Raw genomic sequence first — 25,961 nt, forward strand, 5'->3', positions numbered from 1 at the left:
AAAAAAAAAGAAAAAAAAAAATAGGGTATTTACTCTGTTCCCTTGTTATTTTTGTGAGATCAAGTGGTACTATCAATCTCTTTTTTGTTAATGGGAAGAATGCTAATATGATAGAGTGGAAGAAATGCTGGTTTTAGAATCAGAGCTTTATTCTCATTCTCAGTCTATTTCCTTCTTTTTAAATGGAGTTTATTCTAAGGTTAAGTGAAATAATGTGTAAGAACCAAATTATCGTAACTGGTATACAGTAGATGCTCAAAAAAAAAAGGACAGACCCAACAAATGATCGTTTTTATTATGATTTTGAAAACTAGGAATAAGAAATAGTTATTCCTCATAAAAGAAATAACAAATATAAAAAAACCAATGGTAGGAAAGCATGAACAAAATTCTCTTGAGTCTTATTTAACTGCTATAACCAGAAATTCACATTTCAGATCACTGTGGTCGTCACGGGCACGTCACCACACATCCCAGCGCTCAGCCTTCCTGACATTTGTTAGGATTGTCTTTCCGTGCACACTTTGAGGTCTGATGTGGCCCTGAGACATGATCTGGCCACAGAAATGTAAGCAGGAGTCATGAGTATTACTTTTGGAAGAAGTTTTAAGAACTACTACTCAGTTTGCCACACTGCCTTCTACTGCAGTGATGATCATGGAAGCAAACGTAGAAATGAGTTTCCATCAACCTGGGCAGCTAAGTGACCATGATGAGAGGAGACTCCTTCCCAGGCCACGTTGGACACACTCATATGAGTGAGAAATAAACTTGTTGAGTTAAGCTACTGTGCCTTGGGTTGTTTGTTACCACTTATAACCTATCCTGACAGATACATCCCTGACTTTTCTTTCATTGTCTAACATAGTATTTTTTTTCTTTTCTTTCGTTTTTTTAAATTGAAGTATAGTTGATTTACAATGTTGTGTTAGTTTCTGGTATACAGAAAAGTGATCCAATTACACATATATATTCTTTTTCATATTCTTTTCCATTATGGTTTATTGCAAGATATTGAATATAGTTCCCTAACACCATATTTCAATCCAGGTCTTATGTTTGTCATTTCAAGTAACTATTCCCAGAGTTCCCAAACAAAGAAGGCTTCCTACATGGATTTTCTTAAGGGTTTTTATGGTGGGTTTATTATAGCTTATTTTTTTATTTTATTTTATTTTATTTTTTTTCTTTTTGCGGTATGTGGGCCTCTCACTGTTGTGGCCTCTCCCGTTGCGGAGCACAGGCTCCGGATGCGCAGGCCCAGCGGCCATGGCTCACGGGCCCAGCCGCTCCGCGGCATATGGGATCCCCCCAGACCGGGGCACGAACCCGTATCCCCTGCATCGGCAGGCGGACTCTCAACCACTGCGCCACCAGGGAGGCCCTAGCTTATTTTTTTAAAACCTGTTTAAATTATTTGATGTCCTGTCATCATTTTTCTAGGTTCTTCTTCTTTCTCAGGTGTTTTTGTTTGTTTTCTGGGTTTTGGTATTTTTGCTAGCCTCTGTAATATATAACATATAATATGGAATCATTTGAAAATATCTCATGATTAAAATATTTCCTTTAAGAGGCTTAAGAAAAAAAGGATACAATATTTTAAAACACGTTTTGATTGGCTGAATGTTTTCAAACTGATGATAAAGATCAAGATGAAAAATTTAATTTTCTTTAACCACATGTAACATTTAATGTTCCTATAGTAAAAGAAGGCAAAACAATAGCTAGATAATTTCCAAAAACACTACTTTCATTTTTATTTTCTATAGACAATACATTTATTTTCCACAACGTGAATCCATGAAGATAAAAATCTGAGTTTCCAAGAAGACTCAAAGCTGTTTTGGCTTTGCATCATTTTCCCATGACAGCACAGAAAATATCTGCAAAAGCCCATTAACAGAAAACGTCATGAGGCCGGCCTATTTTGAGAGCCTAGAAGGATTTATGTTTTACTAATGTCTACAACTTCTTCAGTACCTAGAATAGTATCTGTTTCACAGAATGTAGGTTCTTAGAAAGAATGTAATCATTTTCCAAGTGTGCTGATGTGAACTTTGACTATGGTGAGCCCCAGGCCCCAGGCAAGAGCAAAAAATATACACATATCATAGCATATGCTCTAATCCTACACGTGTAAGAACCCAGTATTGTGCCACGACAGCAAATGACAAGAGGCGTTCCTTACATTTCCATTCGGAGCAGGTGATCCCTTCACAGGCCTCCTGCTCCTGGCCATTGGGCATTTTTTGTTTATTCTTTTGTTCCTGGGCCTTAATGGACTTTTTGGCTTTGGGGCACAGCTTCTTTACAAATAGTCTCAGGTGGGACCTGCAGTGTTCTCCAGGGTCCATCCTGTAGACCACTCACTGTCTGATACAGGAAGCAAACCAGGCTTGATGAGATGTGTCTTACAGTCCAAGGACCTATTTGATATATGAGGTCCCTGGAGGTAAACTATGGAGAGTTTATGACTGCGGGGAGAGAATGTGATCACTGACATATAGGAGGAACGGAGGTAGGAGGGGTCCTTGCCCATTAAGCTTCTATAAAAAATTCTATATTGCCATGAACTACACCATATGCTGAGTTTCAGAGCTTTCCATCATATGCTGTGTATCACTGAAACACAGGGGTTAGAAATTCATCATCTCAGATGACAGCAATAGTGAACTCTGTCACTCAGAGAGCTGGAGGTTGCTTCCCTTTACCCGTCTTGTTGGAAGTATGCAGGATCGGGGAGAATTTTCCTGATGATATAAGATATCTCATAGAGCACCAGTTTAGAGGTGTTCTGATATGGGAATACAAAGGAATTTCTTAAGTACTTAGAAAATTCACCCTTTGAGAAAGGGCAGAGGGGAGTATGAAGGACATGGCTTGGGGAGAAGATCAGTCTGATCCGGATTCTGATTTTGACTCTTCATTGAATACTGTATCACTTTGGCAAAGTGATGTAGCACTTCTGAGCCTCAGTTTTCTCATCAGTAGAGTGAGATTAATAATACATACTTCATCTGTCTGTTTCAAGAACTAAATAAGAGAATGGTGGAAGTGTTCACTAAAGTTCTTTGTGTATAATATGTGCCCCCAAGATGGAAAATGCTTTCTCATCAGTAGAGTGAGATTAATAATACATACTTCATCTGACTGTTTCAAGAACTAAATAAGAGAATGGTGGAAGTGTTCATTAAAGTTCTTTGTGTATAGTATGTGCCCCCAAGATGGAAACTGCTTTCTCTTGCCCTCCCCATGCCCTTTGATTTAAAGATAGGCTTATAACTTTACACCCCAGTGTATGAAGCTACTTTAAAACTGTCGGAAAACTACAACAATTGTTTGAGCCGGTGGAGTGAGTGCCTGTTTTTCCCCTGAATGACCACTGGCTTGCGTGGAGGGTAGGGGCCCATTTCCCAGGCTAACAGGATCACACCACATGCTTACGTTCCCTTCCTCCGGATTCCTGTATGTGCCTCTGATGAGAATCAGTGCTCCGCAATTTTTTTTTTTTTTTTTTGCGGTACGCGGGCCTCTCACTGTTGTGGCCTCTCCCATTGTGGAGCACAGGCTCCAGACACGCAGGCTCAGCGGCCATGGCTCACAGGCCCAGCCGCTCCGCAGCATGTGGGATCTTCCCAGACCGGGGCACGAACCCATGTCCCCTGCACCGGCAGGCGGACTCTCAACCACTGCGCCACCAGGGAAGCCCAGTGCTCCACATCATTAAATGAACACCTTTTCTGTAAACAGAGCTGGGAGGATTTTCTTAAGAAGGTAAATGGTCTTACTTGAGCTGGATTACTCTGTCGTCCCTGACGGTGATGGTGTACAAACAGTGCATGTTGTTCGGGTACGCAGAGTAGGAATAGAAAGGGCTCTTGATGACCCCGGTGGAGAGGTTGAACACACCACCACAGGCTGCAACAGAAGGCGGGGAACAGGCAGAGGATGGTTATGACTCATGGCAGAGGAGAGTCATTTCCAGACATTCTTTACTATGGTAACTTTTTCCCCAAGAGAGATGATAATTATTTGTCTTAAAGCAATGTAAACCTCTCTTTATTGTGCTTACAAATACTTCAGATTTTTCCACTGAGTTAGAGGGAAAAAGACAGGAAGGGGTAAAGGCAGGGAAGAATGTTTCAAGGCACCTCTTGGGATGGACTAAGTCGGAGCCAAAATAACGGCCAGAGCGACAATAATGAGAAAGAACGTGTCACACGCTGGAACATAATTGTCCTTTCTCTACAATGCAGTGACAGATTCAGAGGGACAACAGTGATTGCTGGAAGTTTAGAAAAGCTGTGCAGACTCCAAGGCACGTTGTGGGCTTAGGAACCCAGGAAGGACTGTGATCTAAAAATCTTAAATAATATGGCTTGGAGTCTCCTATGTCCATGACAGACTACTGTAAGGTGTAACTTTAGAAATCACGTTTGAAATAATGGAGTTTAGTTCCCTCTGTGGGCTCAAATGCATAGCTCTTGGGTCCTGTGTATTTCTATTTGGTCATGAGACTGGTAAGGACCATACTTGACCAAGTTTTATTACCAATCCTCAACAAGCATGAGGAAGGTAGGCCCACCCCGAGTGAAGCAATCAACAGCCCACAGCCCTTAGTTACTACGACTAGTCAATAAAACAACAGCCATAAAAATAGAATGGGGCCTCCCTGGTGGCGCAGTGGTTGAGAGTCCGCCTGCCGATGCAGGGGACACGGGTTCGTGCCCCGATCCCGGAGGATCCCGCATGCCGCGGAGCGGCTGGGCCCGCGAGCCATGGCCGCGGAGCCTGTGTGTCCGGAGCCTGTGCTCCGCAACGGGAGAGGCCACAGCAGTGAGAGGCCCGCGTACAGCAAAAAAAAAAAAAAAAAAAAAAAAAAAAAAAAAGAATGAAATCCCATTATACAAAATATAGAATTTTTATTTTTTTCGCTTGGCTTTGCATATAAGGAGGATTACTTTGTGCTGTGCAATGATGGAAAGTGCCCTATTCTCACAGCAGTGAGAAAGGTTTACATTTATTTTACTTTATGATTCTAAAATTATAGTAAGGTTAGTATATTTTGATGATATTTTTATGGTTTATATACTATCAATGGATATATTCCATTTACATATCTTAGAAATGATAACCAAATAGTGGCTGCCATTTAAGGTTATTAAGGTAATTTTTTATTTGTCTGTTTGTTTATTTTGTCTCAATTGAGCCCACATTGCAGGGAAAGCTATTCTCTCTATGCCCATAATTATTCATGTGCTCAGGTCCCTGGGTACATCTGCAGTGAATTAAATGTTAGATTTGTGTAGCCATTAGTCTATTTCATCTTGTTCACAATCATGTGGTCTCTGAAAGCTTGTCAATGCCTAAAGTAACTCCCAAATTTGTACATTGTCAGGAGTTGAAATTTCGATACCAACAACCCTCTTTAAAAGAGACTCTCATAGTAGATACTGTGGACCCTTGTACACAGTGTTTTAGGAAAATGAGGGATTAAAGAGTAAAATAATATAAAGTGGGGAGGAAACTCTCCATAACACTAGTTGTACCAAAAGAATAAAACAAGTCACCCCTTCTCTTTATCCAACAGACAACTGGGGGAAGGAATGTTCTGTTTGTGCTAATAGAATCCCTGGGCCACACAAAATCATGCGTTACAAACGGGGCCAGGCCTCGGTGGCAGTTAATGTGCACAAACCACGAAGGCCTGTTTCATGAGTAAATAAACATTTTCAGGCTCTTCTGTGGATGGGAACAATAATTTATTTGAAAGAAAACAATTTGACTTTCTACCTTTAGCAATGGGTTTTGTCAAGTAAAGATCAAACAAACATTTTGCAAGATCTTTTTTTGCCCGTGTTACTGAAGTTAGGATGATGTGAAAAAAAAAAATGCTGTCAGCAAACCAGCCAAGTTTATTGCAGGAGAGGAAAAGACCATTCAAAATAGGGAAATAGAATCTTATGATTTTCAAACAAACATGGATCAAACTGTCTACAAAAAATGAAAAGATCTTGGTAGCTACAAAGGTCTTTGTCCATTCGGTGGCTTGTCTTACCCTGATTTTGATACAGAGAAGCTGCAAATTATCATGTAGTTGAATACATCCATCTTTTCTTTTACGACTTGTGCTTTTTGCATATTGCTAAAAAATTCTTTCCTACCAGAACATCATAAAGATATTCTCTTACATTTTTTCTAAATGTATAAAGGATTGTTTTTCAACAAAGTGACTTGGGAAAATGAAATAGGCACCTGGACAGTCCAGGCCAAAAAGTCACTTCATGCAATGTACGAATAACTGAAGGTAGCAGTTCGTTCTAACTTAAACTATCAAAAATAAATCTCAATCTTCCATTTGATTTTCAAAGAGTAGTTCTGCCAAAGTTCATGAAAAAGGGCCTCCCTTTTTTTTTTTAAGACCATGCACCTAATTGATAATTTTCTCCCTTAAGGTCTCTGAGTCTTCAACTTGGTGATGTGTGAATACAATTAAATCTCCTGATGAAAATTGCTCGAGAAAAAAAGAAAATTCCAAACTACATCATTATGGATACTCACGGGTTATCCTATAGAAAAACTTGAATCCCAAGTCCGTGGTGTGTGCATTTGAGTAGAAGTTAAGCAGCAAGGGACCAGAGGTGGTGACAGGGGACAGGCTCTCATCCCCACACAGGGTCGCCAAAGGCGTGGAGGATAAGCTGTAACCCCTGACTATGTGCACGCCGTCGTTGACACAGCTTCCCGTTACAGTGGAGCGAGCTGAACAGGGCATGGAACAACCAGAAGCAACATAAGTAATAATCAGAAGCGACATAAACGATCACACGAAAATGTGAGGACGATTCACGCAATTTACACAGAAATTAAAATGAGACTCAACAGCCATTTTAATAAGTCGCCATTTAACTTGGTTTCCTGATGAATGACCCTCACCCTAGTTACAAAACAAGCACAGGGGTGAGGAAACAGGGAGAACTTCACAACCGTTGAATCCTACTTCGAAACAATCTGGAATTTTCTTCCCTACAAAATGACTCCTTTAATTCAGTGATTATAAACTGGGGACAATTTTGCCTCGCAGGGACACTTGGCAGTACCTGAAGACATTGTTTTGCTGTCATGCTGGGGTGTGCCACTGACGCGGCGTGGGCAGAGGCCAGGGATGCTGCTAAACGTGCTGTAATGCGCAGGGCTGCCCCAGGCCCCCTGCCCCCCACCACAACAGGGATGACCCGGCCCCAAGCGCCAAAGTGCTGCTAAACCTTGCGTTTAACCATGACGCTTATACACAGATAAAGGACTCCTACCACAGAGACGTCATTAGAATCTCAATGTTAATTAAACAAATGTTACAAATGTTCACACAAACAATATTAGCTTAAGAGTTTAGTGATTGTAAAATATATATCATTGTTTTGTTTTCTAATTATAAAACAGATATATACTCCAACCCATTCTAAAGAGAGATACAAAACAGAAAAACAAAAAATTTAAAACACTTTTTTTTTTGGTGATGGGATGTTTTTAATTTGCATATTTTGGGTTGTTTGGGGTTTTTTTGATTTACAATATTGTGTTAGTTTCAGGTGTACAGCAAAGTGATTCATATATCTATTCTTTTTCAGATTCTTTTCCCATATAGGTTATTACAGAATACTGAGCAGAGTTTCCTGTGCTATACAGTAGGTCTTTGTTGGTTATCTATTTTAAATATAGTTAAGGAGACTTTTATTACTACAATGTATCCAGTCATTTTTATGGGTGAATTATATAGTTAAAAAATTAATTGGAGACTTCTCTGCTGGCACAGTGGTTAAGAATCCGCCTGTCCATGCAGGAGACACAGGTTCGATCCTTGGTCTGGGAAGATCCCACATGAGCCAAGCAACTAAGCCCGTGTGCCACAACTACTGAGCCTGCATTCTAGAGCCCCCAAGCCTCAACTACTGAAGCCTGCACGTTCTAGGGCCCGCGTGCTGCAGCTACTGAGCCCACACGCCTAGAGCCCGTGCTCTGCAACAAGAGAAGCGACCGCAATGAGAAGCCCGCGCACCACAACGAAGAGTAGCCCCCGCTCGCCACAACTAGAGAAAGCCTGCACGCAGCAATGAAGACCCAACACAGCCAAAACAAAACAAAACAAAACAAAAACATTGATTGGGATCATCCTGCACATGATCTTTTGTAACCTAATTTTTATTAACATGAAATAACATAACATCATGCATTTAATATGATTAAATATCTTTTAAAACACTGAATTTAATGCATCTATCAAATTCTAATATATAGATGTGCCATACTATGTTCAATTAATCCCCTACAGCTTAATAATTCTATCTTTTCTAGCTTTTGTGATAAAAATGCTGTTGAAACAAACATTTTTATCTATAAATATTTGCAGAAGTTTCTCATTATTTCATTAGAATAAATTTTTAGAAGTTGAGTTACTGGTACTAAGGTAAAATTCTTTTTCAGATTTATCAAATAGTCCTTTGGAAAAGTGTTACCAATTCACAGTTCCACAGAAATTTAGGTATCTGACATTTCCCCCATTTCTACATTTTCATCCCCACGTAGAGAAACCTTGTACCCATTCACAGTCACGCCCCATCCTCCCCTTTTACTGTTCTCCCAATCCTAGGCAACCACTAACCTACTTTCAGTCTTTGTGGATTTGTCTACTCTGGACATCTCACATAAACAGAATCATATATATATAATATATAATATTCAGCCCTTTTTGACTGGCTGCTTTTACTTAACATAATGTTTTTGAGGGTCATCCATGTTGTAGCATGTGTCAGTACTGCGTTCCTTTCAAGCTCAATAGTATTCCATTGTATGGACAGACCACATCTTTGTTTATCCATTTTGTAGTTCATGGACATTTGTTTTGTTTATACCTTTTGGCTATTATAAATAACACTGCTATAGATATTCATGTACAAGGTTTTGTGTGGATACGTGTTTTCAATCTCTTGGGTAAATAAGTAGGAGTAGAATTGCAGACTCATATAGTAACCCTATGTTTAATGTTTTGAGGACCTATCAGCCTGTTTTCGAAAGAGGCTGCACCATTCTGCCACCACAACAGCAATTAGAACCAGCATGAGAGTTCTAATTTCCCACATCCTCACCAACACTTGTCTTTAGAGTATGAAATGGTAGTACATTGTGGTTTTGATTTGCCTGTCTCTATGAGTAACAATGTTGAGCATCTTTTCATGTGCTTATTGGCCATTTGTATATCTTGGAAGAAATATCTGTTCAGATTCTTTGCCACTTTAAAAATATTTAGTTAGGCCACACTGTGTGGCTTGCTCAGTCTTAGTTCCCCAACAAGGGACTGAACCCAGACCCTCGGCAGTGAAAGCGAGGAGTCCTAACCACTGGACCACCAGGGAATTCCCTCCTTTGCCATTTTTAAACTGGGATATATGTTTCTTAATGTTCAGTTCTAAGAGTTCTTTTCTATTCTAGATACTAGAATGGTCGTGAATTTTTATTTCTCTTGGGTAAATACCTGGGAGTAGAATTGCTGGGTCATAAATAAGGTATGTATTTAATTCTATAAGAAACTGCCAGTCAAATTCTTCCAAGTGGTTATATCAGTACCTATTCTCATGAGGAATGTTTGAAACTTCCAGTTGCTCTGCACGCTTGTCAACATTTGATATTGTCAGTCTTTTTCATTTTAGCCATTTTGTTGTGTGTGAAATGGTACCTCATTGTGATATTTAATTTACATTGTTCTGATGGCTAATGATATAGAATATTTTTCATGTTCTCATTGACAAAAACAACAGAAAACACTTTTATCTCATCTAGATGATAACTTGAACGTGTACCTAACACCTACACACACACACACACACATACACACACACACACACACACACGCATTTTACCTACTTAAAATTCCCCATCGGAACTGCCCCAAACTACGTTACAATCTCTTATATAAGCACATACTATGACATAATGGACTTTACAATCAGACTGCCTGTTTGCTGTTAGAACATTCTTATAAATTAAAGAAACTATGGTATACATTTACTTTATAATTTCAAGTCCCCTGGCCATAGATCTTGGTTCAAGGGTGGGCATGTGACCTAGGCCAATCCATTTAGAGTAAATTTCAGGTAAACTGTTTGGAATCTGGAATAGACAGTAGTGTGCTGGTAAATAGAACAACCAGCTCTCCGAGGGATAGAGGAACACCCTCATTTGTAGCATTTGCTAATTTCTGTGGTAGAAATACTCCCACTATAGCCAATGTCAAGTTACCAACGCGAGGTCATTAAATGCAGAATTTGGACCAGAGGAGCATGACTGACTCTTGCAAGATGGTACAAGCCAACTCCAGCATGCCACTGGATAGACATCCTCTCTCTTCCTAGACATGCAGGAGGGGTATGCAAGCCCCACTGTGAGGGCAGCTACCCTACAGCCAAGACAGAAGCCAGCTTTAGGGTGAGACTCACACTGGAGTAGCACAGAGTGAGAACAGAAAAAGTGAAACGTTTGATGACAAAATGAAAATGCTAGATTAAGCGGATATGAGGGACCACCAACTTTGAGGTTGTCTAGAAGGAAAGCCAATAAATTGCCCTTTTATGTTTAAACCAGGTTGAATTAAGTCTCCTGTTAATAGTGCCATAAAAATTCCTAATTGATATAGTAAGGATTATCCTAATCATAATCATGGTTGCAATTATTCTTTTTTTTTTTTTTTTTGTTCGGTACGCAGGCCTCTCACTGTTGTGGCCTCTCCCGTTGCAGAGCACAGGCTCCAGACGTGCAGGCTCAGCAGCCATGGCTCACGGGCCCAGCCGCTCTGCGGCATGTGGGATCTTCCCGGACCGGGGCATGAACCCATGTCCCCTGCATCGGCAGGCGGACTCTCAACCACTGTGCCACCAGGGAAGCCCTGCAATTATTCTTTATGGAACCCCACCGTCCTGAGCACTGCTGATAGATTGACTGATTACTCCAAGGTAGGATATCAGACCCCATCTAGGCCAATCAGATGTGTTCAAACTGTAACTGAGTAAGAAGGAGTCAACAGTGGGAGCCAAACATGTTCAACTTGGAAAACAGCAGCAGCGGTCTCCTGACTGCGGTAGGAAGCCGGGCTGTACAAGAGGAAATGAAGCTGTCGTGCAGAAAGAGAGGGGGAAAGACAGAACATTTTGAAGGATTCATGTTCTGGAAGCCTATTAGTCCCCTTCTTATTTTTAAACCTTCCTTTGACGAGATGAGATAACCCAGTATCCTTTCTATAAACTCTACATCTAAGCAAACTTGAAGATAATCTACTGCTTTTAACTGAAAGAATCTTGATGTATGCATTTTTAATATATTTGTACATTAAAAGCCCCCTCCTCTTTTAATTGTATTATCTTAAAGAAAATTGATATTTTTTATCAGAAAATATCTATGCAATTTAAATTTTAAGTCATTTTAGGAACACATTTGGCATTTTAGCTATGTTTTTATACAACTGAAGAAATTTTGAGGTATCAATTCAAGATATGTTTATTAAAGTAAGCCCAAAGGATTCCTTTATTTTGAAAATCCTGGAATAGAAATGCTTCTAATTGGGAATAAATCTACAAGTTAAAAATGTTAAAGACTTAACTTTAGTGACCTTACCATGTAATAAGAAACAGTATGATGTTGGAAAAACAGGACAAAAAAGAAATACATTAAACTCAGATTCACAGTTTGAATACTGCCAAATTGTGTACCTTAATTATAGCCTTAGAATTTTTCTTGTTCCAAGAGCTCCACTGGAATTTAAAACGTTCAGAGGAGGTGAATGTGAGAATCAAAAAATAGTATGAATTAGCTATAAAAATATCTTTAGGCAGCAACAATACATTAAGTTGTAAAAGCAAAATCACAGAATGAAAGGAAATACAGCTGATGCTAGATTAAAATCTCAGTTCTACTTTGGTCGAATGACCTGCTATGCAGATATCCTTTAAGTACTAGAGTTAGTTTTTTAACTCTTTGATGATATAGACTATCACAGGGGTGGTTGCCTTAGAAAATTATGGAAAGGCTGTGAAATGTAAGGTAAAGTATGTCATAGACTTGCTAATGTTTCAAAAAAATTAAAGGAACTAATTTAATTGCAGAAAAATCAGTCGTGAAATAGCAGTTGTATACCTATACTGAGACATAGCCAAAATGCACTAGTTGTTATAAAAGGTCTGTATCAACAATAAGGAGAAGCAGAGGAAGCTGAGAGAGTATTTTAATTTTTTTGTAGATGGCAATATATTATCAGATAACTAAGCAAACTGTTCAAGACAATCTGCTCATTTTCAAAGCCTGACTCAATATATCGTGAAAGTTGTGATATTTGGCAAGTTGCTTAATGATTAAAACATTCTCGTGTCATTTCCAGTAGTAATTTCTTTAAGGTGGGGTGCTCTTCCAAATGTTATCCATAAGAAATCAAACATTACATAATATCAGAATTTGTGAAGTTACCTAAAGTCTAAGAACATATCAAGGATTAGCATAAACAAGGTAATACACAAGAAAATGAGATATAAATATGTCAGCAGGCATCAAATAATTCACACACATACATCTTTTTCTCAAGCTGTACACATCCCCTCACTGCATTAGATCAAAGATATCAGTCTGATTCTTCAGCGAGAAGACACTTGGTCACAAAACCACAGGCATCAGAAAATAATGATTAAGTAAACATTTTTCCATAATCATAGGGTAACCAATTGTGATATCTTGTATTACAATCAAAATATACACAAAATTCTCAAGTAGAATATAATTAAATGCAACTAGGATGACTGTCTTCTAGGGAGAGAAAAGAACTTAGTCAAGGTTTAAAAAAACTTCTTCAAGAAGCAAGATGTATATCATAGTTGAGTTTATGGCCGGGAGGTAGCATTCAATCAGACACATGAGAACTCGTCAGGAAGAGTGGTACCCTGAAATTGAATGATACTTTCTCCACGGACGTCATGGAACAAGCGGCTACAGTCATTCTTAATCCTATCTTCAGTAAATGATTTGATGAATATTTACTATTGAAATCTCAGAGGTGTAAAATAATCCTCCATGATTTGTTTTTATGACTATTTTCCATCCTTCTGAAAAACTGTAAGACACATTTATTATTTTAAATGGGTAAGGTTCTATCCAACATAGTGAAAAATAATTTTTATCAAGTTATTCACATATCTTCATTACAGAGAGCAATGTTCAATTCTGGGCATCATCATGATTCCAAGAACTTGGAGAGAATTGAAAGGGAAGCCAAGGATGAGCAATTCAGCAAATAATGTAAACTTGTGGAATTTAGATTCCAACTGCACTTTTCCTTCAGAGTCATAGATAGAGAGGCAAAGATGCCAGAAGACTAGAAATAGTGGGAAATCCTTTTGGTTGAAATATTTTAATATTGCAGATACGATAAAGTCCTTTCAGTAAAATAGCAAAGGGTTCTAGGGAGAGGGATGGGAATTGGGGGGCAGCTCTGAGTAGCTTGGAGACTGGACTCCCCAGTAGAGGATGATTCCCTGAGAGGGAGAAGCAGGCACTCGTACAGAACTAAGCTCCGCAGAGTGTGAAAGCCAAGGTCTTGTATTATAACACAGACAAGCAAGGAACCTCACACAACTAAATCGTCTCCTCTGGGGCTTGGCCAATTTGAATAAAATATCAATAAAAACTATTTCAAAAGAACCATTGCCCAGTGCTTTCTAAAATAATGGATTGCAAAATGGGCCTACGTTCTGATTTCTTGAGAAACAACTGAGGAAGCAAAGAAAAGAAATGGTAAGTAGCTGCATAATGCCACTTAAAAAAAAAAAACAACTTAGATTAAATGGAGGGGAAATGTGAACTAAGACCGACAAAACTCAGTTATGTTTCTTGGTGGGAAAAAAGGGCAAAAGGAAAAAAAAATCTAAAACTAAATTTTCTTCCTTTTTTCTTTTTAGCTTTATATTAGGCATACCCTGTAAACCAGGACTTCTAAGTTAACGAAGGAGAATTCAGGCAAATATTACGTAGGACTTGCCAGGCGGCTGCTCTGGAAATCTAGCCCTATTCCTCTCGGGGCCTTTGAAGCCATCTCTAGAGGACAGTAAACAAAATGCATTTGCATTGGTTCTCGCCCATTTTCTGTGCCAAGGGACTACTCGCTATCCAGTTCTTATCAAGAGATACTCTGGATCTGAGAAAAACTGAGTTTAGAATTTACCTAGATGTAGGATTTTTTAGTTAAGAATTCTAAACCCCTCATTATCACCGGGGGAATCAATGTTATTACCCAGATTTTTTAAAATAAATTTATTTATTTTATTTATTTATTTTTGGCTGTATTGGGTCTTCGTTCCTGGGCGCGGGCTTTCTCTAGTTGCGGCGAGCGGGGGCTACTCTTCGTTGTGGTGCGTGAACTTCTCATTGCAGTGGCTTCTCTTGTTGCGGAGCAAGGGCTCTAGGCGCACGGGCTCAGTAGTTGTGGCACGCAGGCTCAGTAGTTGTGGCACGCAGGCTCTACAGCACAGGCTCAGTAGTTGTGGCACACGGGCTTAGTTGCTCTGCAGCATGTGGGATCTTCCCGGACCAGGGCTCGAACCTGTGTCGCCTGCATTGGCAGGAGGATTCTTAACCCCTGTGCCACCAGGAAAGCTCCATTACCCAATTTTAATGATAGCAAAATCAAGGCACAGAAGGCACTGGCTTGTCTTAGGTTACCTCATCTGTTAAGTGTTTTCTTTATAAAGTAAAAAAAAAAAAAAAAAAAGACCTATAATCCTCCCAGTAACTTGGAGGCATCTACTTGGCCACATGAATAATGAAAACAGAAAAATATACTTTTAGATTGTCCAATATTTGGGAAAATAAAATGAGTATTTACCTGATGACATCTGATTCCAAAATAAGTACATTGGAAACTGATGGTTTCTCTCTCATGCTTTCTCGTTATATTTTGTTTATTTTTGCCATTTTGTTTTTGACCAAAGTAACATTTTGAATTTGTCAAATCTCTATTTTATTTCACAACTTTGGAAGACGCTGTTAAGAATACCAAGAGCCATTTTAGTCTTGAGGTAACTTTAAAAAGTCTTGTAAACGCTCAGATGGAATTTTCTTCTATGACTTTTGATTTCCCTGAAATTTTTATAGTTCAGTAGAGATTATATAGGAAACATACGTCTGTATTTCATAGAATGCCTAGCATTGGAAATGTAATAATAAGGAGAAAGAGAAACTTAGGCCAACATAAAATACCATAACATAATTTCAGAGCAACTTGTTTAGTGGAAAGTAGGTCACTGAACATTTGTAACTTCCCTGCAGGAAGAGCACCAGTGTGTAGGTCAATAACCAATAAACTAGCCTGAATAATAAAACCTTTCCTAACCAGTTGTCAGTGTTTAGTAAACACAGTGTATGGACAAGTGTGTTTCCCTCTAGCATTCTGTAGCCTGGAATAGTCCATCTTCTTCTTGATAAATCCACCTTTTGTGCCAATGGCCCACCACAAAAAGCAGATCCAGAACTTTCAACTTCACCCAGGTCAACGCAGGGCCTGCTGGCCGCTTGGGCTCAGAAATACTTAGTCATTTGGACAGAATCTCTCAGAAACAGGTCTATGGCCTATGGCAGCTAGGAAGACCAATGCTCCTGCAGACAGGCTGTGATTTTTCGTGAGAGCTACTCTCACTCCGTTTTATCACAATACACTGCACAGGAATTCCCCAGGCTCACTTAAGGGGTGGAAGGTGATTTTTACTGTAGCTAGTGGATCTCTAACTTGCTGATGGTATTCCATAAACGTGGTACTGATATGATTAGTGATAAGAATCTAACCACAAAATAAATCTGATTAATGTTGCCCTTTTCAGGAATCATCATGATTCATTTAATCTAAGCCAGAAATTACTCACTTAGCAGTTTGAAAACGCTGAGTGCATCTAACACTGGAAATGTTATCATAAGGATATTATCTTATAAAAAGATCAGTCTCTTCAACTGGGTGAGAACGAGCAAATCCATTAGTAAAAAGAAATCACTTAAGGGCTTCCCTGGTGGCGCAGTGGTTGAGAGTCCGCCTGCCGATGCAGGGGACGCGGGTTCGTGCCCCGGTCCGGGAGGATCCCATGTGCCGCGGAGCGGCTGGGCCTGTGAGCCATGGCCACTGAGCCTGCGTGTCCGGAGACTGTGCTCCGCAACAGGAGAGGCCACAGCAGTGAGAGGCACGCTTACCGCAAAAAAAAAAAAAAAAAAAAAAAAAAAAAAGAAGAAATCACTTAATCTGGCAAAACCAAATATCTGTTTGCAGCCAACTTGTGTTAAAGGTCGTGTCTGGAGATCCTGACTGGTGGCAGCAAAAATAACAAAACAATAGTTCACAAGGTATGTTTCTAGGGCATGATCTGACTTTCACAACTACTATTTTATATCAGTATTTTTGTAAGAATTATAGTGATTACCAGAAAGATTAAGTAATTTGTACAAAGTCATGTGACTAGTAGGTGGCCAATCTGGCACTGAGACCGGTCCTAAAATACCGCGCCTGCCCTACCCCACCCCAGGTCAGGTAGTCTAGAGTATGCTCGCCCCTTTACCCAACCTGTCAACTAAACTCAGGGAGCTACTGTGCAGTGTCAGTAAAGGTTCCCTTCTAATAACACATGTACCATTGGTATAGGCAGTGCTTTCTGTGGCTATATTATATAGTACATTTACCAGCATCTCCTTTTTCAGTCTAAATAATATTGGCATATGATATTCTTGTGTTTATGTAATTTAGTGAGGACAAATGCACATATAAATGCACAATCCAAGCCACATGTTTTTCCCGTTATTAAGATAACTTTTTCACTTAATATCAAAAAACAAACACCCCAATCAAAAAATGGGAAGATCTAAACAGAGATTTCCCCAACGAAGACATAAAAATGGCCAATAGGCACTTGAAAAAATGCTCAACATCGATAATTATTAGAGAAATGTGATTCAAAACCACCATGAGGTATCACCTCACATTGGTCAGAATGGCCATCATCAAAAAGTCTACAAATAATAATGTTTGAGAGGGTGTTGAGAACAGGGAAACCTCCTACACTGTTGGTGGAAATGTAAATTGGTGCAACCACTATACAGAACAGTATGGCGGTTCCTTAAAAAATTAAAAATAGAGTTACCATGTGATCCACGGATCCCACTCCTGGGCATATAGTTCCTGAAGAAAACTATAATTTGAAAAGATACATGCACCCCAATGTTCATTGCAGCACTATTTACAACAATCAAGACACGGAAGCACCCTATATGTCCACTGACAGACGAATGGGTAAAGAAGATGTGAGATACCCACCCACACACACACACACTGGAATATTACTCAGCCATAAAGAAACAATGAAATAATGCCATTTGCAGCAATGTGGATGGACCTAGAGACTATCATACTAAATGAAGTCAGACAGAGAAAAACAAATATCATATGAGAGTTCTTATATGTGGAATCTAAAAATTAACACAAATGAACTTATTTACAAAACAGAAATAGACTCAGAGACAGAGAAAACAAACTTAGGGTTACAAAAAGGGAAAAGTAGGGGGAGGGATAAATTAGGAGTTTGGGAATAATATATACACACTACTATATATAAAACAGATAACCAACAGGGACCTACTGTATAGCACAGCGAACTATACTCAATATTTTGTAATAACCTAAAAGGGAAAAGAATCTGTAAAAGAATATATATATGTACGTATAACTGAATCACTTTGCTGCACACCTGAAACAAACACAACATTGTAAGCCAACTATACTCCAATAAAAATTAAAATAAAAAAATAAAATAAAATAACATTCCCTTAATTATAAGATAATAGAAAAGATATAAAGAAGAAAATAAATATCACCTATAAATCTATGACACGGTAGTAACAACTCTTTAATTACTAGTTAATAGTCTTACAGATTTTATTCACAGAGTTTATTTTAAATAAAAAAATAGGATCTCTTATATAAACTGTTTTACCTTCCCTTAATACTTTATATATCATGAACATCTTTTTATATTGCTGGAATTTTGTGTTAGCAAATGCTGAGAAGATTATATTTTACCTCCTGGTCCATTCGTACAGTGACATACATCAATTCATACCTGGCATTTTCCAGCAAACACATACCAAAAACTACAGTATGTAGAGATGTAGGAAAAGGAGGTCACAGAAAATGCTTCCAGTGAGAGAGACTTTGTATAATTTATCAACCTATGAGTACTGATGTGTCATTTTTATTTTTATGAAACATAAATTTCCTGGATGCTGAATATTGTAGAACACTTTGTTAAGTTTAACTTTTCACTGCCATGGGAGACCAACCCAAATAGAAAAGAAATTTTGGTTGGGCAGATGAAGCTTGGCAAACGTACAGATAAACTGTAATTTAGAAATGAAAAGTTAATTCGTGAAAAATATTAAAATGACTGAGTGGTTGGAGATGCCCATCCACTTGAAGGGAACTTTTCTCTGTCGTATGATACCACCTGGGTAAACATCAAGCTGTGTCCAGTGTAGTCAGAACCCAGCCCAGACCAGCAGCTCCAATGTCCCCTTTGCCAACAGGCAGGGAATGAACCCAAAGGGGCACTGTGGTTAGGGATTTCCCAGTTCCTGTGGTACTGATGAAGATGAAAATGAAAACGAAGATGAGAGCATATCCCACAGTCATATTTAATGAAAGTAGAACACAAATATTTATTAATATTATTAATTCATTCATTCAACATTTATGGAGCACCTACTTTGACTCAGAAGTGAAGTTTCTCTTGCTAGTTTATAGTGTGTGTGTGTGTGTGTGTGTGTGTGTGTGTGTGTGTGTGTGTGTGTGTGACTGTGTGAAGGCATCTGTACATGTGTAGAATAAACGCAAATGAATAAATTAGAAACTATGATTAACATGTAATAGATTTCAGACTTATTTTCTTTAGGCCGTTTACGTGATGCTTATGTTCTTAAAGCTCTTGCATTATTTTTTAACCTCTGGATGGATTGTATAGGATGATACATGTGTTCTTAAAATATTGGATGGAGTTTTAATCAAGTTTACATCAACTCCACTCTGTAACATTTTTAATATTTTCCTCAAATGGTGATTTTAGACAATCTCTGCCTCTGCTTATCACCCATTCATTTATTAAGAACCAACTGTAATTTAGATAAGAATAAACTTACCTTCCAGATGGAAAGACACAAAAGTCAAGAGGACCACGGACAGAGGACTGGCCTCTATGATGTAGGTGCAGTTCATGTTGTTGTCATATTGCTTTGGGTAGTTTGGAGAAACAACGTAACCTGAAGGATTAGTGAAATTCCTTCCACATCCTAAGTGGGAAGAAAAAGCCATTATCAGAACATTTGTTCTCCCAGATAGCATCTCTTTATCAGTGAGGGAAAGCCTCAACTTTCCTAAGCTCTCTAGAAACATATTCTCTGAGCTACTCCAAACGGAAGTAACAATAACTAAAAGAATGGAGCTCTGATTTAAAAATAAATATGCAAAATCAGAATATTATATAGTTTTTAGAAAAATGATGCAGAGTTTTGGGCTAAGTAGAAATTTTACCACAAATCCATTGCAAATCACTTAATTTTAAGATATTAAAGGAAGAATGACTTAGCAAAGATTGAAGAGGATTCATGTAGCTAAAGAAATAAAACTAATGAAAAGTGATCTGTGCCAGATCAATACACTTAACAGTTTTAAAATATCTTATTATATTATAGAAAAATATGTTCTTTTCATTACCATTGTAATACGGCTATAAAAATAATACCTGCTTTATAAAAATGGTTGAATTTACTAATCCCAACTCAAAAAATTCTCGCATGATTCCCAGGTGTCAGAAATGAAGAGAACTACCTTTTTACCACTAAAATGACATTTGTTTTTATCTAACCACTAACTAGTTAATCCACACACTCCCTATCTATCACATAGATAGAAAATATCAGTGTCCTTTTAAACCGATATTAAAACACACACATACACAGACACAACGAACCAAGTGAAGACCTAGAATTAGGTCTGCGGTGGTCTTTTGTTACTGACTTTACACCACCCTCTTATTCATGTCTGAAATACCTGTTCACTGCATTATTTCCTCTGATTCCTTTCGTCAAACTTTTTCCTAAACAATGGCTTGCAAATAGTTGCTACTTAATTCAGCCAACAAGCACACACACCACTGTGTCTCAGACTTGAAAACTACATGTCCCACTCTTCTACCTGGTGAGTAGTCATCAGAGGAGGAAGGGGAAAACCTGAAGAAAGCGTCCCCCAAGGTTGACTGAGCGTGAGAATCATCTGGGTGAGAGCTAACACATGTAAGTCCATAGCCAGGGAAGTTCTGCGTTCCGAAGGCCTGGGGGGAAGACAGCGTTTTTACAGCCCCAGGTGAGGTCCATGCGGGCAGGCAATGCGCTTCAGGCCCGGCCTGCTGATTGGCTACTAATTACGGCCTCCTGGGCTTCTGCCCAATTCCTGCCCCGATGCGGATTCTAGGTTAATTTCAGGCATTAGCGACGGGCACTCAGGCCTTCTACACCATTTCTCTACTGACCCACGGTTGGATTCAGTTCCATTCTGGCTGATTTGGTAGGAAGGGAGCACTCAGGATTAGGTGACCCACCCAGACTCTCCCCACGGACCTCCAGGCCCGCCAACCCTGCAGCAGACCCCTTCTCCCCCAGCCTGCCTGTGGCAGCCACGCCCTTCCAAGGGCCCCTGGGTTTGGTGTTCAGCGCTACTTACGGCTAACGAAGGATGCAGAGAAGCCCTGAGCTGGGATGTCCTGCGACTGGAACACAGCAGTGAAGGCGTTTCTGGGCGTGATGACGGGACCGGGGGCCACGTTCCCGCAGCTCGAGGCTAACAGGGCCTGGTCGGCCTCCTGAGTGCCTGCCCACACCTAGCAAAGCCAGAAACATGACTTAGTGCTCCCGGTTTTCCCTCGTCAATGTTTAACTGGTGCTCAGGCTGGAAAAGAATAGTACTCAGGTGTATATAGACTAAACATAATAGTAAATAAAACACACAAATCTGCAATATTTTCTTTTGAGAACCATTTCTTTAGGCTGCTTTTTTATAGTATAGCCCATTCGTGACTCTTGCAAGGAGACTGTTCATTTTTGTGTATCTAGGCAGTGATTAAAAAAAAAAAAACAACCCTCAGTCACTACCCAGTTTCCTCTTGCTTTTTCCTAGTTGACCTGATCTAGCTCAGCTTGCTACGTGCCGGGGGAAACAGAGCAGCATGTGTGCTGCTGTGGGGTTTACCATCTGTCCTGGATGGCTGGCAAATTGTGGGTTGCACGTAGAGAAGATTTACCAAGCAAGAAGCCCATGGGAAGAAAGTGGATATGAATTCCAGGTCTACATGTAATTGGCATGAATTGGGATAAATCATGGAAGACTTCCTGGCACTGTTGAATTTTAAGGTTCATTTTGAAGAAAGGATGAGATTCAGTCTCTCTGCAATTCACTAAAGACTGCGTCACCAACTCCCAGGTAGACCCTGGCCACTTTACAAGAAGCAAATGATGATACGCTCATTTGAGAAATAGGTGCTGGGGAATAAACTGTGAGGGTCAAAATTCCAACTTTGATCAGACCAATCCTAGACCAGCCTAGGGAAGGATATTAATCATAGACTCACGTTTAAATGCAAATTCCAACTGCAAAAGGAGCTGCTGGGGAGCTGCTGAGCGTGTAGGAGGGGCTTTGCCCGATTTCAAGAGAGGCCTGAAGAAGCCCCAGGGGCAGGAAGGGGGCGGGGCTAGTTCAAACAGAGCGAAAACTGAGTCAGGAGTGAGGCGGGGCTGCAGTCGGTGCAAGCCCCGTGGCATGTCAGGGGTCCGGGCCACATCCTGAATGTGGCAAGGGGCCTCCAGGAGGCTTTTTGTATTTTTTTTTTTTTTTTTTTTGCGGTACGCGGGCCTCTCACTGTTGTGGCCTCTCCCGTTGCGGAGCACAGGCTCCGGACGCGCATGCTCAGCGGCCATGGCTCACTGGCCCAGCCTCTCCGCGGCATGTGCGATCTTCCTGGACCGGGGCACGAACCCATGTCCCCTGCATCGGCAGGCGGACTCTCAACCACTGTGCCACCAGGGAAGCCCCCTCCAGGAGGCTTGAAGCTCAAAGCGGAGAGGAGAAGGAAAAGAGAGGACGCTGGGAGATCAGCCAGAAGTAGCCAGTAGTTCAGGCAAGAGATTGTGGTATCTACAGTGCTGAGTCAGTCAAGGAAAATATTGATATTGGTAATAAATGCACATTACTGGGGGAAAAGGACGGTTAAGCTTGTTTAACCAGTGAGTCTCAACCGGGAGCAAGTTTGCCCTTCCCGGGGGCATTTGGTGATGTCTGCAAGTGTTTTCAATTGTCACATTTGGTGTGGGCGTGGCACGTAGTGGGCAGGAGCCAGGGGCGCTGCTGAGCGTCCTATGATGCCCCTCCCCAAACCCCCAACTAGGAATTATCTAGCCCGGGAAGGCAAGAAGGTAATTGGGTTTGGATTAGTCTTAACTTTTCAACATTCCCTTCCCATCAGATTACTCATTCTGAACATACCACTCTCAGGACTATGCCTCAAACAAAGCAATCACACACCCAGACGTCACAAACGTTTCTGTTAGCAAATCAGCGCCCGGGAAGAGGTGTGAGGGAACGCCAGTTCAGAGCGCCATCAGCTCCTTAAAGTCGTATCATTTCAACTGATTCTCAAACACTGCGAATCCTGCTGTTAATCATCCTACTGAAGTCCAATTATATTTGCCATTTATGAGATATGGGAGGTGCCTGGGACTGGAACAAAAGCAAAGATATTCTGCCAAATCAAAAGATTAAAAAAAGGCCATGGGGGCTTCCCTGGTGGTGCGGTCGTTGGGAGTCCGCCTGCCGATGCAGGGGACGCGGGTTCGAGCCCCGGTCCGGGAAGATGCCACATGCCACGGAGTGGCTGGGCCCGTGAGCCATGGCCGCTGAACCTGCGCATCCGGAGCCTGTGCTCCGCAACGGGAGAGGCCACAACAGTGAGAGGCCCGCGTACCACAAAACAAACAAACAAACAAAAAAGGTCAGGAAAGAAGTGCACACCCCCTATTTTCCCAAATATCTCCTTTATGTCCCCTGACCCCCTGCCTTTAACTACCCAGGGAAACAGTATACAGAAGTTTTCTAACCACATTCTGTTAAACTGTAAACATGACACTGAGAGAGAGATCTGCATATTTTTTACAAACATCACTATTTTTACAAACATCACTCAAGAGGTGAAGTGATAAGACCTAAAACTTTTAGGAAAGAATCTCCAGTTCTTTAACAAAGAACTTCAAGAATCCTCACGGGCTTATACTTTTCTGAAGTTATTAATTATGGATCTGACATTTCTACCTTTTGGCTCAAGAACACGGGTGTTATAATGATAATAATGGTAAAGAGTTGTTAAATATTCATCGATACCTGTCAGTCAAGATCTCATTTCATTGGCTCTATGACCTAGAACTCATTTAAATGATATTGGACCTACAAAATGTTACAAAACTGTCAAAAACTTTCTGACGTTTCTTATGGTTTGTACAATTCAGCCTGGCTTCAGGTGATATTTTATCACTCAAGCAATTTAAAAAAAAACGTTTACTGAGTATCTGCAGATTCACACGCAGTTGTAAGATACAGAGAAATCCCCTGTACCTATTTCCCAGATTCCTCCAACAATGACAGCTTGTAAAACTGTAATATAATATCATAACCAGGACACTGACTCGGCACAGTCCACCCATCTTACTCAGTTTCCCAGGCTCACACACGTGTGTGTGTATTCGGTTACATACAAGCTTATACCACCACATTCAAGACACCAAGCAGCTCCAACACCGAGGTTCCCTCAAGTTGCCCTTTTATAACCACACATGACTCATTCCCACACTCACATCTTGCTGACCTCTGGTAGTCTGTCCTCCGTTTCTAAGCATTGTCATTTCAAAAATATTATGTAAATGGAGCAATAGAGTATGTAACCTTTCGGGATTGGCTTTTTTCACTTGGTTTAATTCCCTGGTGATTTGTTCAGGTCCTTAGCCTGTCAAAAGTTTGTTTAGGGCTTCCCTGGTGGCGCAGTGGTTGAGAGTCCGCCTGCCGATGCAGGCGACATGGGTTCGTGCCCCGGTCCGGGAAGATCCCACATGCCGTGGAGCGGCTGAGCCCGTGAGCCATGGCCGCTGAGCCTGCGCGTCCGGAGCCTGTGCTCCGCAACGGGAGAGGCCACAACAGTGAGAGGCCCCCAAAAAAGTTTATTTCTGGGCTTCCCTGGTGGCGCAGTGGTTGAGAGTCCACCTGCCGATGCAGGGGACGAGGGTTGGTGCCCTGGTCCGGGAGGATCCCATGTGCCGCGGAGCGGCTGGGCCCGTGAGCCACGGCCGCTGGGCCTGCGCGTCCGGAGCCTGTGTTCCACAACGGGAGAGGCCGCAACAGTGAGAGGCCCGCGTACCGCAAAAAAAAAAAAAAAAAAAAAAAGTTTGTTTATTTCTACTGAGGAGTTGTACTCCACAGTATGGAGGTACCAGAGTTCACTGAACTATTCACCTGTTGAAGGACATGTGCACTAATTCCAGTCTTTGTCTATTGCCTATAAAGCTGCTATGAACATTTGTGCACAGGTTTTTGTGCAGACATAGTTTACATTACTCTGGGATAAATGCCCAGGAGTATACTTGCTGGATCTTATGTTAAGTGCACGTTTAGTTTTATAAGAAACTGCCAAACTAGTTTTCAGAGTGGTGTGCCATTTTACGTTCCCACTGGCAATGAATAAGCGATACAGCTTTGCTTTAAGCCTGGCAGGATTTGGTGCCGTCGCTGTTTTTATTCTGGGCAGTCTGACAGGTGTGTGGCAAACATTGTGGTTTTAAGTCTCATTCTTCCTAATGGCTATAGCGATGTTGAACATCTTTTCGTATGTTTATTCACCACCCGAATATCCTCTTCGGTGAAATATCTGTTCATATCTTTTGCCCATATTCTAATTGGACTCTGTATTTTTACTGTTGGGTGTGAGAGTTCTGTCTGTACTTTAGATAGTAGTCTGTTGTCAGGTAAGTGCTTTGGAAATCTTTTCTCCCAGTTTGTAGCTTGTCTTTTCATCTCTTTACAGAGCGAAATATTTTTAATTTTGATATGGTAAAATTTATTAATTTTTCCTTTTACGGATTTTTTTTTTTTTTTTTTTTTTTTTTTTTTTTTACGGTACGCGGGCCTCTCACTGTTGTGGCCTCTCCCGTTGCGGAGCACAGGCTGCGGACGAGCAGGCTCAGCGGCCACAGCTCACGGGCCCAGCCGCTCCGTGGCATGTGGGATCTTCCCGGACTGGGGCACGAACCCGCATCCCCTGCATCGGCAGGCGGACTCTCAACCACTGCGCCACCAGGGAAGCCCCGGATTATTCTTTTGACGTTTAGTCTAAGAACTTTTCATCTATCTCTAGGTCCCAAAGATTTTCTGTTCTTTTTCTCCTCAAAGCTGTATATTTACATTTAGGTTCATGGTCTATTTTGAGTTATGTTTTTTTGTTTGTTTGTTTGTTTGTTTTGCAGTACGCGGGCCTCTCACCTCTTGTGGCCTCTCCCATTGTGGAGCACAGGCTCCGGACACGCAGGCTCAGCGGCCATGGCTCATGGGCCCAGCCGCTCCGTGGCATGTGGGATTTTCCTGGACCGGGGCACAAACCCACGTCCCCTGCATCGGCAGGTGGACTCTCAACCACTGCGCCACCAGGGAAGCCCTATTTTGAGTGAATTTTTGTATAAGGTTTGAGGTTAAGGTTTGCTTGCTGGAGCTAGGCCCCTCTTGCCTGTCTTGTTTACCCACCTCAGTATCTCTTGGCAAAAAC

At 40.8% G+C, this 25,961-nt stretch overlaps 1 protein-coding gene across 1 annotated transcript in view; it reads right to left on the reverse strand.

The window, feature by feature from the left end:
• Positions 1-25,961, reverse strand: part of CUBN (cubilin) — a 277,325-nt gene that overhangs the window by 43,287 nt on the left and 208,077 nt on the right. Inside the window, exons 55-58 of the mRNA XM_060097791.1 lie at positions 20,831-20,987; positions 19,252-19,401; positions 6,562-6,762; positions 3,789-3,918 (exon numbers count right to left, since the gene is read on the reverse strand). Of these exons, the coding sequence (XP_059953774.1) occupies positions 3,789-3,918; positions 6,562-6,762; positions 19,252-19,401; positions 20,831-20,987 (638 nt within the window). The remainder of the gene's footprint in view (positions 1-3,788; positions 3,919-6,561; positions 6,763-19,251; positions 19,402-20,830; positions 20,988-25,961) is intronic.

The sequence above is a fragment of the Mesoplodon densirostris genome, chromosome 4, assembly GCF_025265405.1.
Source record: "Mesoplodon densirostris isolate mMesDen1 chromosome 4, mMesDen1 primary haplotype, whole genome shotgun sequence".
Classification (NCBI taxonomy): Eukaryota; Metazoa; Chordata; class Mammalia; order Artiodactyla; family Ziphiidae; genus Mesoplodon; species Mesoplodon densirostris.